Raw genomic sequence first — 17,542 nt, 5'->3', positions numbered from 1 at the left:
TCTATGGACCCAAGAATACTACAAATGGGTAGCAATAAATCTTGTATTTGGCACAGTATATCTTAATATTTTTAAATTAATAAGGTACGTAAAATTGTCAGATTATATATGTGTGTGTGTGTGTGTGTGTGTGTGTGTGTATGCCCAAGAGGAGAAAAAAACTAAGTTTGTCTACTCTGATCCTTCTCATTAAAATCTAGATGTAAGTAGTGACAACCACATCGTCCCTAACATTACAGGTTATGAATACAAACAAAACAATATAAAACACACAAAAACGCCCTTTGCAGATTGTTGTCAAGATAATAATAGTGATGAAAGACTATATATGAATACAGTGACAATGACCTTTCATCCAGAGATAAGGTAGTCAAAATAAAAGAATCAAAGAATAAAAGAAAATCCAATATATAGCCATGAAAGAAGTTATACTGTCTCAACTGCTTATTAAAGTGCCTGGTCCATGTCTGACAGTTTCTAAAAGCAATTTAGTTTACTTTATTTTGTAGGATATTAAGGAAAGAAACTAATATGTACTGAACACATACAGGGTATCTTCACATAGCTCTTTCCATTTAATCTTCACAACAAACAGATGCTGTAGTTATAAAAGCTCCATTTTTACATGATGAGGTAACTGAGGCTCATAAAGATTAATAAACTTCAATTCTTATCAAATTTGTTTCATGGGATTAAAAACAGAATTGTCTGAATCTAACATTCATAAGTACAATAAAATCCCTAAAAAGAATGTTATAATTCAGCAAAGGAGCAGGTTGAAATCTAACTCTGCACTATCTACTTTAATAAAACATAATAATGTAAAGAGTATTAATGTAATGGAATTTATTTTAAAAAGAAATTTCTATTTTTGGAGAAACTATCTTCAGTAAATAATCCAGAATACTGAATCTAGAATAGTATTTTTAAAACATTTATAATAAGATTGTTTTTAACAGCACTTAAAAGAGGAGTGAAAAAGTTAAAAGATATTACATAATCATATATTGATTACAAATATTCTTTATATCTCCAAATTCTTTACACTAAGCATATATTGATTTAAAAACAAGCAAAAATATTTCTCAGCTTATTTATATAAATAATTGGTATAGTGAACACAAAATATTTATGTATTTATTAACAGATTTTATGTGGACATCTGAAATGATCCATTTTTAGCTTAAGTTAAAGCACTATAATGTACTTAAATACAAGAAATGCCCATTTAAAAGAAGTCATACATATACTTACATTATGATATCCCCCTGATTCAAATGGGTCTTTCTTTTGCTAGTAAACAATTATTACAAAAAGAAACAGAAACTAAATAAATTAGTATTGCTTTTCCTAGTTGAAGAAAAACCTTTCTACTATGATTACTTTGTGCCTTTGGGTTTCAATTTCTTTACTTCCTCTTCTGGTTTCTCCTTTTTGGGCTTTTTAATTTCCCTTGGAATGATGTCATCAAAAGGATTAAACAAAACCTATGAAAAGAAATATATTGAAAATCTTATTCTATTTTTTAAAATTTCACTCAAAAAGCAATATGCATGACAGTGTTACCCTCCCCATAAATACTATTAGCATAGTGATAGATATACTATTCAAAGTGCTTCTACTTATATGGTCTCACTGGATCCTCCCAAGAACCCTATGTGCTATTAGGTAAAGGATACTCTCTCTTATCTCAATTGCGCAAAAGGAAAAATACTTTGGAAAATGTAAATGACACACAGTAAGAGAAACAAACTCAGGTGTTTTGACTCCAAATCAAATGCTTTTAAGGGCCTTACTCTCTCCATAAAATATAATTCTTATAGTAACTATGAAGTCATTTCCTTGGGTTAAAATAAATCTAACTCCTCCAACTTTCCAACATGAGTTAAGCTCTTCATTCATTGGGCTATCATATAAAGTTTCATCTTTGAATTTAAAACCTTTAATTTGAAAATTTCTTAATCAGAAATTGTGCCTAAATACATAAATGAGTTATTATTATATTTAGTATAAAACCTTCATCTAATAGTTAAAACATGCAAATAGTCAGTTCCTCTTAAATGGCAATTTAAGTCCTATATCTCATAATAATCATGCTCCTACCTCACAACTTTTGATTTTGTGTGGGTTACGTGGTCTTTCGTCATCATCAATGTCTACCTCTGTAAGTCGCAGCATGTTATATACTGTATCCCCTGTAACCTAATAAAAATATAAAATGTAATTACAAATATATTTATTTATTCTTTGAATTAGGGGACTTCTCAAATACTTTGTAAATAGTTAAAAGAGAATTTCAGGGACTGGGGTTGTAACATGTGTGAGGTACTGGGTTCAAGCCTCAGCATCACATAAAAATAAATAAATAAAACAAGGTATTGTGTCCATCTACAACTAAAAAAAAAATGTATATATATATATATATATATATAATTTATAAAATATAAACATATATTTTGAAGAGAATTTCATATTATTCCATAAGACTATATGTATGAAATATCATGCAAATAAGGTAACTTCATTTTAAGGGGGAAAAGCACAGATGGGTTCAATCTGTCAATAGGTTTTTTTGATAAATTTCCAATATACACTTAGGATCAGTTTTTACCAAAATTAAAAACAATGCTAAATTACCTCCTTACTGAATGACAACTTTTCATTCAAACGTCATAAACAAAACTAGACTTTAGAGTAAGAGGGTAAATAAATAATAACAATGTGATAAGTGCTATGCAGACATCTCATATGATCCACACAAACACCTAATAAATAAGAATTATTATTCTACATTTACAAAAACTGAGTATCAAAGAAGTTATAGAGTCAACAGTAGTGGCTTTTCCAACTTATAACCACTTTGCTATATATTGTCTGTATGTGTAAATTATATAATACCATTTGTAAAAGATGGCACAGAATGATAACTTAAAAATCATTTTATTATACACTCTTATTTGTAAAAACTCATATGGAGAAAAAATCTATGGTCATTAGATTGGGAGTGACTGGAAAGAATAGGCTAATGCATATTTTCTAAACATGCAACAAAAAAATCAGGCAACAAATTACATTTCATGATTTTAATGGGACTCCTTTAATTCAACATTTCTCAAGATTTAAGAGTTTTTCAATTGTACTGTTGTTCTTCCCTCTTTTGTCATCACAAAATCCAGTTTTGCTAGGATTTGAGAAAACAATTCTTACTAAACCAGTAGAGGGAGCTGAAAAACTAGAGCTATCTAATAGGTCTAAAAATTAAAACAAATAAGAATATATTTGTGAGAATACAGAAGAATTATAGAAGAAAAATTTCAGAATCCCTATTTATTGGGAATTATAAGAAATTTAATTGAAAGGACAAGTTCTGATGATATTAAATGTGAGTGGAATTAAATTAGTACCATTCAAACTAACATTTTCAATAAAAACTATCGATGTCAACACAACTTCCATTTTAACTGAAGGAAATTAAAATTAACATTAATAAAATAAAATTTAAACTAGTAAGTGTTATTACATGACTCTTTTTTCAGTGCTGAGGATGGAATCCAGGCCCTTCACTTACATGCCTGTTAAGAACTCTACCACTGAGCTACACCCTCAGTCCCTAAGTATCTTTCTAAAAATGTAAAAACACTGTTGGCTGAATGGCATGGTAGCTGATACCATTAGTATGATTTTAAGGATAGAAAACATTAAATACGTAACAGATGACTGACTGGAAACATGATAAAGAATTCACATCTTTCAAGGTTCATTGTAATAGCTACATATTTCATCATTTTGGAAAATAAATAAATAAACTCAGGGAATATTTCCATAAAGGCAGCTATTAGATAAGTTCATCATATCTGTCACAGAAGCCTAAAGAATCACATGAAACCAAAAAACAAATCACAGATTTAAAACAGGACACTAACCTTTCCAAAGATGGTATGCTTATTGTTGAGTTCATCTGCTCGACCCAATGTAAAGAAAAACTGGCTGCCATTATCATGAGGACCAGCATTTGCCATGGCAACCAGTCCTCTCCGATTAAAACGCAACCGTGAGTGAAATTCATCCTGAAGCATAAAAAAGATTCAGTGAATGTTCTCAGTTATAAGAGCCTTCATATTCAGTTATGCAGTTAACCAGCAAGGTCTCAAAGAATATCTAATAAAAAAAAATGCTACAGTTCTATTTAACTGATTTTCAAGTATAATCAAATCTAATATTTACTATTCAATGTTCTTAAACTTGAATTCACTAGCCTGTGTCTTCTAAATATTCTCAGCCAAAAATACAGCCTATTTTGTGGAAAGTTGCCTACTTACACATAGAGCAAAAGGAACTCATTAAAAGGGAAATAGATTTCTAAGATTCAATTCCTTATTCTCATCCTTCAAAGTTATTCAAAACTTTTAAAACCTATTATTTCTCCAAGAAATTCAGCTTTGAACCATTGTGAAGTCTTCAACTATTGCTCCTCCTAAACTCTTTTAAATGTCAAGAAATAATTCCTTTCTTCTTGTTTTTTGATTCAAAGAATCTACCATGATTGTGCTAATGTGATTTTATTGTGTTTTTTAAAGTACTAAGTTCAATGTTCTCTGACCTGGTACCAAATCCATTTGCCAGTTTTCAAAACAGCAGGTACAAGCGTTTCTAAGATGGTTTTCTTATGTTTACAGGACTACTTAACAGATTCCTTAATCTCTGAATTAACAGAATTTGCATCTAGACCTGATACTGAAATCATTTATTATATGCCCATGTTATGTAATCAATGCTTTTCACAAAATAAATTATTTTTCCATAATAAATAATCCTTAAGCAATCTGAACTGAAAGTATCATAATTCTGAATACTGTGTTAAAAATAATCGAAAAACCTAAAAGTAACAAAGCAAAGATTTCAAGTTAGGAAAGAACTGTCAAAAGAGCTATTTTATTACACCGAATAATAGAATAAAGGAATGCTTCCTACAAGAATGTAGGCTCTAAAATCATGAGACATTTCACCTTGGTAAAATATAATAGTATTAACAGTGATATCTGAGATTTTTTTTTTTTTTACTAATCATTCACATTTTCTAAGGCCATTATCTGGAAATTAAAGCAAATGATTCAACTGTTTTTCTCAAGAATCATACTGTGACCCAGTAAAAACTGAAAGGAGACTCCAGATACTCTATCCCTTTAGAACAAACACAAAGTTCTTCATAAACTCCCCTATTTAAGAACTATTAATTCTTACTCGCTCAAAGGACTTAATGTTGGTACCATCATACTAATAATGAACACAGTTTTTAGCTTTTTACTTGAACCCTCTACTGTTCCTTACTTTGTTTTGTTTTGCAATGCTAGGAATCAATCCCAGTCTCTCGTACTTGCTAGGCAAGCATTCTACCAAGGAATTACACCCACAATCCCTTAATTTATTTAGTATGATATTAATTATTTTTCTTCTTATCTGTGTTGACAATAAAGAAATCTCTGACTTATTCTTTTTTTTTTTTTCTTTATTTTTATTTGGGATACATGTTGTTTCTCTGTTTGTACATGGCGTAAAGGCATACCATTTGTGTAATCATAAATTTCTGACTTATTCTTAACTAATATACCTTTTTATAAGCTTTCTTATATTGCTGCTTCTTGTGATTTTCCACTGTGGCATGCATTCTGTGTTACAGACTATTGTGTATAATTAAAAATAAATTCTGCTAAGGGAAACTGAATTGTATCCCCTCAAAAATTTTACAATGAAGCCCTAATCTCTAATGTGATTACATTTGGGCCTGTGAGGAGGCAATAAAGGTTAGATGAGGTCCTAAGGATGAGGCCCTAACCCAACAGCATTCATGTCCTTATAAGAAAAGGAAGAAGGCACCAGAGATTACCATCTCTTCCCTATGTGAAGACCTCAGAGTAGGAAAGCCAAAAACAAACCAGGGAGAGACCTCACCAGGAACCAAACTGGCAGACACAATGACCTTGGACTTCCTAACTCCCAGAACTGTCAGAAACAAATTCCTGTTGTTTAAGTCACCCACTCTATGGTATTTGGGGTATAGCAGCAGCCTAAGCAAACTACTCTAGATTCCCAAGTGCTTAAATGAAATGTTTTAAAATAAAATACCACATGCAATATTCAAAAAAAATGCTTTACCCCTATAGAGATGCAGAGATTAGACAAAGTCAGACATCAAAAACTACTCTTTGTAGCCTTTTTTATGAATCACATTGCTTCCACTACCACGTTTGGTTCTACCTGAACTCAATCTAACATAAAAGCTTGTAATAAGACAACTTAGAAAGAATATTTGATAGGTAAGTGTTGCTCTTATCCTCGTATAATTCTAGATGACAGAGAGTTGGTTTTGTATACTAATGTGAAAAGATTTTTCTTCTTGTGGAGCACAATCATTTTCAGTTAAACAATCCAAGCTGACTTGCAAAAGTAATAACAATGATATTAGTAATTCAGTCTTACTTTGAATGGGGCTCCATAGATAGACTCTCCGCCCGTCCCTGTGCCAGTAGGATCTCCCCCTTGGACTATGAAACCAGGAACAACTCTATGAAAAATGGTGTTGTCATAATAAGCTGAAAAAAAAGTTTTAAAATAATTATCCATTTCTAAAATTAAGTGTATGTATAGTTATCAAAATTAATATGCCACTAGAGTCACAAGATTTATTTTCCAGAATGTTAAATAGGCTTCCAAACCAAAACTTTTCTTTCCTACTTCTTATAAAATATTTACTTTTCTAAACAGCACATACTTCAACAGAAACCTTGGTGGTGGTTATTTTGTTGTTATTTCCAGGATTCTTTCAAACTCTGGATTATTGTTTTCAGAATAAAAATTAGAGGTTTGGTATACATCAGTGGTTCTTAACTGGGAGGTGGAGGAGCAGCAATTTTGTGTCTCAGGGGACATTTGTTAACATCTTGAAATATTTTGGGTTATCACAACTGGGGGATATTACTGGCATCACAACTGGGGGATATTACTGGCATGTAGTGAGTGAAGAGTAGGAATACTGCTCAGCATCCTGTATTGTAAGGGCCAATCCCTATAAAAAAGAATAAGCCACCCAAAATGTCAATAGTGTTAAGGCTGAGAAACCATAGTAGAAAATATCTTATTTCCTGCTTCTTCTTCTTCTCCCAATAGAAAATTAATTTATCAATATGCAAACAATATACAAACCCAATATGTCAAAATTACTTACTGATTATAGATCTAGCACAATCAATTCAATCTCTTCAAGAAACTTTCAAAATGAACATTAACATATTCTTGAGTCCCATTAAAGACTCATTCAATGATTGAAAGAAATTATATATAAATACAAAATTTTTGAAGTCCCAAACACACAAAAGATACCACATATGATCTCCTACAGCACTTATTATCAGAAACCTAGAATGGAGGAGAAAGAAGTTAAGGGAAGGCAGAAGCAAGGCAACTCAGTGAGGCAAAGCACAAACAAAGACTTTGGCAGCGGGTGGCAAGAATTAGGGTTTAACATAATTAAGAGAGTTTATATTAAGAAGTAGCAAACAATGAACAACATGCATAAGAAAGGATGCTCAACATCATTAGTCATTACAAAAATACAAAACTACAATGAGATACCACTTTTTACTCACTAAGATAGCTATTATTTTTAAAAAATCTTAGGAAGTGTTGGTGAGGATGTAGAAGAACTGAAACTCTCATACATTGCTGGTAAAAAACACTTGTAAAAACACAAAATTAAGCATATAATGATCCAGCAGGTTCAGTCCTAGCTATATACATCCAAAAGGATTGCACACATTCAAATACTTGTACACAAATGTATACTGTAGCACTGTTCAAAATAGTCAACAGGTAGAAACAACTCAAATGTCTACCAAAGGATGAATGGATAGAAAAACGTGTAATATACATACCAAACACAAAAGGTCACATTTGTATGATTCCATCTATATGATTCCATTTATATGAAATATTTAGAATAGGTAAATCCAGAAATGAAAGACAGATTAGTGACTGCTAGGGAATTTGAAGGGAGGGGAGAATAGGAAGTGAATGCTTAATGGGTAGAGTTTTCTGTTATCTGAGTGAACTTAATGCCCCTGAATTGTACACTTTCAAATGGCTAGTTCTGGGTATAAAAATTTCACCTCAGTTTAAAAAAAATCCTTTAAAGGTAAGGAAAGAATTTATTTTATCTCACTTAAGTTAATTTTGTACTTAATTAGGTAATTACAAGAGAAAAATACAGGTAGCCCTGAAGGAGTGATGAATTTTAAAAAAGCTATTACTATTGTAAGACAGCAAGCAAGCAGCAACAGAGGTTGAAGTGCAGACAATTATTGATTGCACTTATGATTCAATCACAGGTTGAGGGTTGCAAAACATGGATAAAGCACAGTCCCCTGAAGATTACACCAAGCTGTAGAACTATCTAATACCAGTTTTCTTATCATACATGATGGTAAATTTCATTATTATTTAAATCATCATGAGTTGAATCTTCTATTACTTGCAAATTAAAACAACAACTCATTCAATGAAAAATATTAGGTATCTACTGTGGTACAACTACTGACATAATTTACCAATTGTAAAAGTACCTATTACACTGGCTTGCAAAGCACTTGCAAGATAGAACTGCATATGAAATCTTATCTTTAAAATGTAATCTGTAATCTACCAATTATATCCAGTACAGAGTACATTGGAAGTAGAAAGGAATACCAGCTGACTTTTTTCAGTCCTTCATCCAGTAAGCAGTTGTAGGGCCATTTTTCACAAGAGGTCCTCTGGGAGACAAGTTCTGTTTGATAACAAATAGAAACTACACAAACCAAGAAGTCTAGAAGTTATCTGTAACAGCCTATGTAACTATTTTGTCACTTAGACTAATGCTGTATTAGCAATCAGGAGTTCTGGGACTTGCCTTTTGCTAGTAGTGCAACCTTAGAAACTCTATTTCCTCATCATAAAACTAACAATGCAAATTAATTTACAGTGTTGTTCTAAAGATTAAATAAGGTCATGTGAAACCTACCTATAAATTTTCAAGTTTGACACAACTGTGAGGTCAAACTTTAATATTTACACTCAAATTCTACAAACTCATATTCAAATCAGAAAATTAAATTTACCCTAGTATATATAATAAAAATGAAAATATTCCTTTGGATCTATAACATACAGTCAACAAACATTTTTTCAATACATGATCAGATTTGCTTTTCCAAAGATTAAACTGCCAGCAGAGAATGGATTAGAAGGAGACAACTTGGAGAGAGAGAGACAGAGAGAGAGTGTGCACATTATTGTCCCAGGTTAAAACATTTAAAAAGCAGGATCTAGAAGACCCATATACATATCACAGGGGAGAGAAGGGGGAGAAAAAAGAGGTCTTTATTACTTGTGTTTTCAAAGTTTAAATTATGCCATCCTATTCTTTTCTCCTTACTTCCTATTAAGTCTTTCATGATGCCAGCTTTTTCTTTTGAGATTTTCTTTACAATTTTCCCAATCATATTTTTGTGGACTGAATAAAATTATTATATTATGTATGCAAATTAGTATGAATTTCTATAATCTTTACACCATAAATTTTTGTTATATTATGGCTGCAATTTCTAATTTCCACAAATTTCTCATATCTAATATTTCTACTTCCCTATAACTTATTAATAACTGCCACTGAACTATGAATTTAAAATTTTACTGAAGCAAATCATGTATTATAATAGAGTTTGCAGTTTTCACAGTTTATTTTCTTCTTATTTTTATGCATCATACTCATAAGGTTTTGAATAAAGATTATTTCATCATGCATATTCATAATATCCTACTGAATGTTATCTACTACTGAAAAAAGAAAGTTATATGAATCTCAAATATGAAACAGAGTTCCTATGTTTCTGCTGTAATTCTACTTTTTCTCATTATAGTTTTTATTTCTGTCTGTCCAATGTATGGGTATTATGGATATGTCTTGACTAATTTATGTGTCTAGTCCAAATACATATAAGAATATAAATTTTTGTTTTAAATTTTTTTTGTTTTGTGTTTAATTTTGCATATTTTTGTCACTGATAACCTTTTTATATCTAAAGTTCATTTTGAACAGTCTGCTCTATTTACTTTAGCCTCTCCAGTATTTTTTATATACATTTTAGTTTTATTAAAAAAATTTTTTATAACTTGTAGCATGTTAAAATACATACTTATGTTTATCACTTCTAAAGAATTAATAGGCTGCTGTTAAGAAGTAGGGGCTAAAAATAACTGAAGGATGTATCATGAAGAGACAAGGTTGAAGTAAAATTGTAGTAAAAGAAGAAATATTTGTATAAATTAATTTTATTCCTTCCTCACACTTCAGATAACTAATGAAATTATAAAAGGTATCCATTATAATAACTTTTTGACCTAACAAATTACACTCACTATTAATGTTGACCTAACTATACTACAAAGACCAAAAATCCAAGACTAAGTTTGTATAATGGTAGATCGTTTGTTTTTGGAAATGCTGTGATTTTCCCTTTAATCGTTTTAGATTAAACCATGCTTTTCTCTCTCTTTCTTTTATTTATTTATTTTTGGAGGTTTATACTGATTTGAGTGTTATAAAAGATCAAGGAACATTATGACTTGTTTAGATCATAGAATTAAAGAATTAAAAGAATCAAACTGGGGTTTTCTGAATTATATTTTTAAAATCTTGACTTTACTCACTTGTGAGTATCTTTGTTTCAAATTAGTCTTCTTGGGCTTCTTGTTAGCCTTTCCAATAACAATTCAATTTTTATCTGCTAAATTAAGAGAATTATTCTGGTTATTTTTCTTACTGTTTTTCTATTCTTTTTTCTTTCTCCTTGTATTCTTATAAATTGGAGAATGATTTTTTTTTTGCTGCTGTAATTGAGCTTCATCATCATCCAACTTAAAAACCTCGTTATTTTTCTTCATTGTCATTTTATATCCAGATATTTTCTGTTTCTTCCATTTACCTGGTTATGGTTTGCAATTTGCCATTTTTCTTTTTAATGTTTTTGTAATTTAATTCTCCTCCTGTAAAATTTGAGCTTTTTATTCTTCAAAACTTTACCAGAAACAAGTCTGACTTTTCTGTGTCTCATGTGCTTCTTAGCTTTGTTGACAGTTATTTGAGGCCTCTCTAACTAAACTACCTGTCTGACTCTATTTCCTTCCTGCCTGCCATAACAATTATTAATAATGGTTTGTGCAGATGTCTTCTTTCTCTCTCTTCTCTTCTTCTTCTCCCCCCGCCTCTTTCAATTTTTTTTTTTTAATTTCTTAAATCTTCCCCTGGTATTTATCTATTTGGAGAGTTCTCACTATACCATACTACTAGATACTGTGGATTCTCTTTTACATCTTGATTCTGACCAAAAATGCTATTTTCTGATACCTTAAAAAATGTTTTCTCTAAAAATCAGATTTAACTTAGGAGGACTATGATTTGCCACCATTGAAGATATTCAAAATCATATGAATGTATTTTAAGAACCAACAAGAAGTTCTAAAAACATTTGGGATGCTTAGTTTCATAAGAAAATATTGTGAAGTGAATGTAAATGAATGTAATGTATTTTAAAAAGAAAAGTCATCACCTTATGACTCAAATCTTAAAAAGTTGACATTGAGAATAACATTAGTGAATGCTAGATAGACTCTATGGAAAAACTAGAATTTTGAACAGACATTAAAAACAGGTACACTTAAAAAAATGAAAAGAGAAAACACTTCTTAAAAAAAAGGAGAACCAGTATGAGGATATCTATGAAAGTACAAGTAGAAAGGAAATGTTCAGGAAATAAAGGTAACAGGCAGGGAGCAGTGGCACAAGCCTATAATCCCAGTTGCTCAGGAGGCTGAGGCAGGAGGATCAAGAGTTCAAAGCCAGCCTCAGTAACATTGAGGAGTTAAGCAACTCAGTGAGATCCTGTCTCTAAATAAAATACAAAAAAGGGCTGGGGATCTGGTTCAGTGGTTGAGTGCCCCTGAGTTCAATCCTTATACCCCCAAAAATATTAATCAATAAAAAATAAAGGTAATAGTTGACTGAAACCATGTAGTTAATGTAATTAGAAATAAAATGAGAAAGCTAGGAAGCCAAACTGAGGATTCAAATATCAGATGAATAAATAGAAGAAAAAGAAAATTAAAGATGAGTCAGGAAGATCAGATAACAGGCAACTGTAGTTATGAAGATCAAAGTCAAGGTAATCTGGGGAAAACTCTGGTAAATTTGGTCTTTGATTAATTTAGTTACAGCTGACATTGGAAAGTTCCAGAAGAAAAGTCCATTAAGTAATCTATAAACTGGTTCTAAGAAGGGAAGAAATGGCTGGAGTTCTAATTGTGACAGTCATTTCCATGAAAGTAATAACAGAAAAGTGAAGACAATAGAGAACTAGAGACAATCTTAGGGAATACGTATATTTTAGAGTACGAAAGAAAGAAAAAATGATCAAAGTTTTATTTTGCTGAAATAAATTTCTGTTAAAACTACATAGATTCATTTTGGAGAAAGCTGTTATTGCCTCTATTTTCTGACACACAGCTCAAGACCATATCACTCATATCAATATGCACTACTTATTACCATTATCTAACACCAGTCTTCAATGTTATAAAAAATACACTGCAGTTTATTTTTAAATTAACTAAAATTTCTCGAGTTATAATTACCTTCCAAACAAAGCTGAATGAAATTTCTGCAAGCTTTAGGTGCTTCTTTTGACCACAACTCTATGTCAATATCTCCAGCTGTAGTTTTCAATAAAACCTGCAGGAAGAATAACATTTTATTATCATTTGTCTGATAATTAGTTGAACTGCTGTTCAACTTGCAGCATTCACCAACAAGTTTCCAATTTTAGAAGAAACAGTAGAAACTTTGCTTGACTTGTGTTGTTATACTAAGCAAAATGTCAAATATGCACTGGAAGCCACTGTGCATTTAGATCTCTCAAAATACCATTTTCAGAAAGTTTAGGATTTAAGAAAAATAGTATATACTTTTTTTAATCACAGAAAATAATTCATTTAAAGATGATAACACAAACTTTTTATAATTGTTTCTCATTATATCACTTCCAATAAAATTGGTGAATTAAATTAAGAAATTTAAAAGCAGACCACTTAAATGATATCATAATTTTACAATTACTCATTTATAATTACTTTTACTCTACTTTTTCATTTTCTACTCATAATTTACAAAATAATATTCTTAATCTCATTCTGATTGAGACTAAAATGGTATGTCTTAAAAGTCACCACCTACAGTAAATAGCTTCCTTTCCACTAGCTTATGACAGTGGTTACTCCTTGGTGAAACAACCAGAACCCCTACTGAGTTGACAGGAGGCAATAGCTCATAACTGACTTAGTAATAACCACAAATAACAACAATAACCAAAAAAAAAAATGTTAAACCCTGAACACTATGGCACCCATCTTTTTCCTTTTTTGCCCCCAATAACCAAATTTCATGAATATCAATAAATGCGGCCACCACGATCATTCAGAATGTTCTTAGAAATAAAGAATATGCAGTGTGCATTATTTTAAAAAATAACTGATTCTCACAGGAAGTCACTATCATTGATAGAAGTCACACTTCTTTTTTTTTTTTTTCCTAAAATTCCTGCATTAGTTTCTACATATACACTTCTTTGGTAATGGAGGAAGCTTACAAGCCATTCAATTAAGCCCCTGCCTTGTAGGGATGCCTGAGGATTATAAATTGCCCAAGTCAGAAAGCTGAGCCAGAAAAGCAAGAACAGTATTTCGATCTCCTCTCTATATTCGGTGCATTTTTGCTACAACTACCTTTCGATTTCTGTTTCAGAAGCTCGGATAATGCTGCCATGAATTTTTATAACATTGATGAATTCATTAAATCTTTCTGGGCTTCTACAAGCTACATAGTTTCCCTACAAGTACTCTTCAGTAACCACGAGAATGGGAGAAATGAAAATACCTACACTGAGATAGATTTTTAAATAGTTTCCTTAACTGTTAAGTAAATATAAAAGAATTAAAAATGCAAACATACACAATTTTCTTAATCTATTTGGTACCAAACAGGGAACATTTGTTGAAAGTTTCCCATATATCAGCCTCTAGGCCAGACACTTTGGATATCTTATTCCATTAAATTCTGACCAAACAAAGTAGGTATCGTTAATCCCATTTTACAGTGAATAAGTTAAGTCAAAGGCTGTCTGACTATAAAGAATATGCTTTTCCTATGTCATCATACTGCCTCCAAAAAGTTCTCCATATTTTCTATACTATACTGAAAAAAAAAAAAAAAGTCCTATGCATTCTAGAACCCTGCCATATGTCTCAAAAGAAATCCTGGGATTGCCATGGTCACAACTGATTTGAATAGAAAAAAATGCCTAAGTCAAAAGCAATCATATGTTGACTATGTGGAAAGTAAGACTTTCTAACATGGTTTGGCATGAAACAGTGCCCAAGAGATAATCTATAGTGGACAGTGACAAACCAACCCAAATTCATTCTCACTCCCCTGGAAAATAAACACTAAGCTACAAATGGGGAGAGTGGATAACTCCTTCTAACTGAGAATGGATCTGGAACAACCCTATGCAATGCCTTCTGATTTTTCCACGAAGTCTGATGAACATCCAAATCTTTATAGTACACCTAAAAAGACAATAGCCTATCCCACTTCATTATCCCTTTACATACCTAAAATGAAGCACTATTGTTAAAGAGAAATTTAGACATGTTTTCTTTACTTTGCAACTCTAAAGCAATGAATTCCAAATTTTTTTGTAAGTGTGCAAACTGATTAACAAAAAATTTAAAAAACTGACACAGTAGTACTGCAATCCCAGTTACTGAGGCAGGAGGATGGCAAATTCAAGGCCAGCCTGGGGCAATTTAGCAAAAAACTGCCTCAAAATAAAATAAATGAAAAGTGCTAGGAATGTAACTTAGAGGTATAATACCCCTGGGTTCAATCCCTAGTATGTGAAAGAAAGAGAGAGAGAGAGAGAAAGTGGATGTGGAGGGAAAGTAAAGTGTTAGAGCTCACATCCAAAATTTAAATATATGTAGTACTCTATTGTTAATATATATGATATAAACAAATCAAATAAAATAAATTTTATAAGATCACATAAATAGTATTTTAAAATAATTCTTATTTTAATTTATTAGTAGTATACTTAATCTATTTTTATAATAATTTATGAAGATACAATCCACATATCAAACATTTCACCCTTTTAAACAATTCAGTGGTTTTTACTATATTCACAGTGCTGTGCAACCACTGCCATTAATTTCATAACATTTTATCACCCTAAAAAGAAACCTTATACCTATTATCAATCACTCCCCATCTCCTCTACCTTTACACCCTGGCAACAATAATCTACTTTCTATCTGCATGCACTTGCCAATTGGACATTGCATATAAATGGAATCACACAATATGTGCCCCTGTCTTCTGGCTTTTTTCACTTAGTGTAATGTTGCTTTCAAATCATAGAGGCCTATTTTCTTGTTCTACATACTTAATTTTCAAACACCTTGAAAACCTAATTAAGAATATGAAAAGGTCAGATGTGGCAGCACATGCCTGTAATCCCAGTAACTCAGGAGGCTAAGGCAGAAGTATCACAAGTTGGAGGCCAGCCTCAGCAACTTAATGAGACCCTCAGCATTTTAGGGAGATTGTCTCAAAATAAAAAGAACTAGTGATGTGACTCAGTGGTGAAGCACCGCTGGGTTCAATCTCCAGTATTCTCCACCTCAACAAAAAGAGAGACAGATTAAACATTGGCTTCTATACTCCTAGTGACAAACATTTGAAAGCAATATATATTTTAAAACTCACCATTAACAGTAATAAACAGAAATGCATATTTCAAAATAATCTTGATAATAACTTCACAATTATATCTAAATTTTGATAGACTTCCCATACTGAGGCATCAGCTCGACCATTTTCTTATGATTTGATTATATTTATACTAACATTATCTTCAATATGAAATTTGTGAGGTTTGTAAATCCATTTAGCCAGGCATTTAGATAAATCACATCATGATACAAAAAAGTGACTGAACAAGTTTATATATTTTAATATATAAAATATTACATTTAAACAAATAAAAGAGAAGATAAATACAAGTAGATGTAGATCCTAGGATGTATGTACATACGATTGCTACTCTAAAAAAACAAACCAATGCATATCATGCTTCCCACCATAGGCCGCCCAACATCAAAGATCATACTTCCACTAACTAGCTTTCTCACCTTGTACAAGGTATCTAACATGTCTATGACTCAATTTGCCCATCTATAAACAGGGATAATATCTTCATAGATCTGTTGCAGGATGAAAAGAGCTACCATATAGGCTGCTTAGAGTAGTACCTCACAAATAAATGCTCAAAAAATGGTAGCCATAATTACAAAGAATATAAATAATGATAAATGTTGATGAGGACGTGGGGAGAAAAGTACTCTCATACATGCTGGTAGGACTGCAAATTGGTGTAACCACTATGGAAAGCAGGATGAGATTCCTCAGAACACTTGAAGGGAACCACCATTTGATCCAGTTACCCCACTCCTCCATCTATCCCAAAAGACTTAAAATCAGCATACTACAGTGATGCAGTCACATCAATGCTTATAGCAGCTCAATTCATAGTAGCCAATCTATGGAACCAACCTAGGTGTCCTTCAACAGATGAATGGATAAAGAAATGTGGTATATATATGCAATGAAATATTATTCAGTCATTAAAGAAGAATGGAATTATGGCATTTGCCAGTAAATAGATGGAACTGGAAAATATCATGCGAAGTGAAATAAGTCAGTCCAAAAAAACCAAAGGCTGAATGCTCTCTCTGATATATATATGCTAATCCACAACAAGGGAAGGTAGAGAGGGGAAGAATAGAAGTCCACTGGATAAAACAAAGGGGAATGAAGAGAAGGGCAGGGAAGGGAATAGGAGGGACAGTTGAATTAATCTAACATAACTTTCCTATCCTTATATTTGAATACATGACCAGGATAACTCCACATCATGTACAACCACAAGAATAGGATCCTAATTAGATTAAGTTATACTCCAGGTATATATAATATGCCAAAACATTCTGCTGCCATGTGTATCTGAAAAGAATAAAATAAAAAATGATAGCCATTATATTCTAATTATTATTCATAAACAAATAGATATGTTTTTTGCTCCAGGCAATTTATACCTAGCAATAAGAATGTACATATGGTGGGGCTACCTTGCTTACCTAGTTTCTTAATGATCTCCTTTGATATATCTACTGAATTAATAAAGAAGGCTCATGACTCCTTCCTCCTTTGGCCATGACTACTTTGCTGGGACTTCAGTGGCTCTTTTTCTTAAAGGACCCAAATAAGATGTTGGCAATTTAGATTATGTGATCATAGTACATAGAAATTTCAATCTCAATGGATTACCTTATGCTTAAG

The 17,542-nt window shown here is 31.7% G+C and overlaps 1 protein-coding gene across 3 annotated transcripts in view; it reads right to left on the bottom strand.

Annotated features, from left to right (window-relative positions):
• Nucleotides 1-17,542, bottom strand: part of Cwc27 (CWC27 spliceosome associated cyclophilin) — a 244,990-nt gene that overhangs the window by 224,729 nt on the left and 2,719 nt on the right. For all 3 annotated transcript variants that reach the window (XR_007109165.1, XM_047556515.1, XM_047556517.1), the window contains exons 2-6: nt 12,721-12,817; nt 6,478-6,590; nt 3,924-4,067; nt 2,104-2,202; nt 1,384-1,487 (exon numbers count right to left, since the gene is read on the bottom strand). Coding sequence is in view for 2 of the 3 variants with exons in the window: in XM_047556515.1 (XP_047412471.1) it covers nt 1,384-1,487; nt 2,104-2,202; nt 3,924-4,067; nt 6,478-6,590; nt 12,721-12,817 (557 nt within the window). In the remaining variant the exon portion in view is untranslated. The remainder of the gene's footprint in view (nt 1-1,383; nt 1,488-2,103; nt 2,203-3,923; nt 4,068-6,477; nt 6,591-12,720; nt 12,818-17,542) is intronic.

This window comes from Sciurus carolinensis, chromosome 6, assembly GCF_902686445.1.
Source record: "Sciurus carolinensis chromosome 6, mSciCar1.2, whole genome shotgun sequence".
NCBI lineage: Eukaryota > Metazoa > Chordata > Mammalia > Rodentia > Sciuridae > Sciurus > Sciurus carolinensis.
Note: the sequence above shows the minus strand (reverse complement) of the source record. Positions and strands in the feature narration are given on the sequence as shown.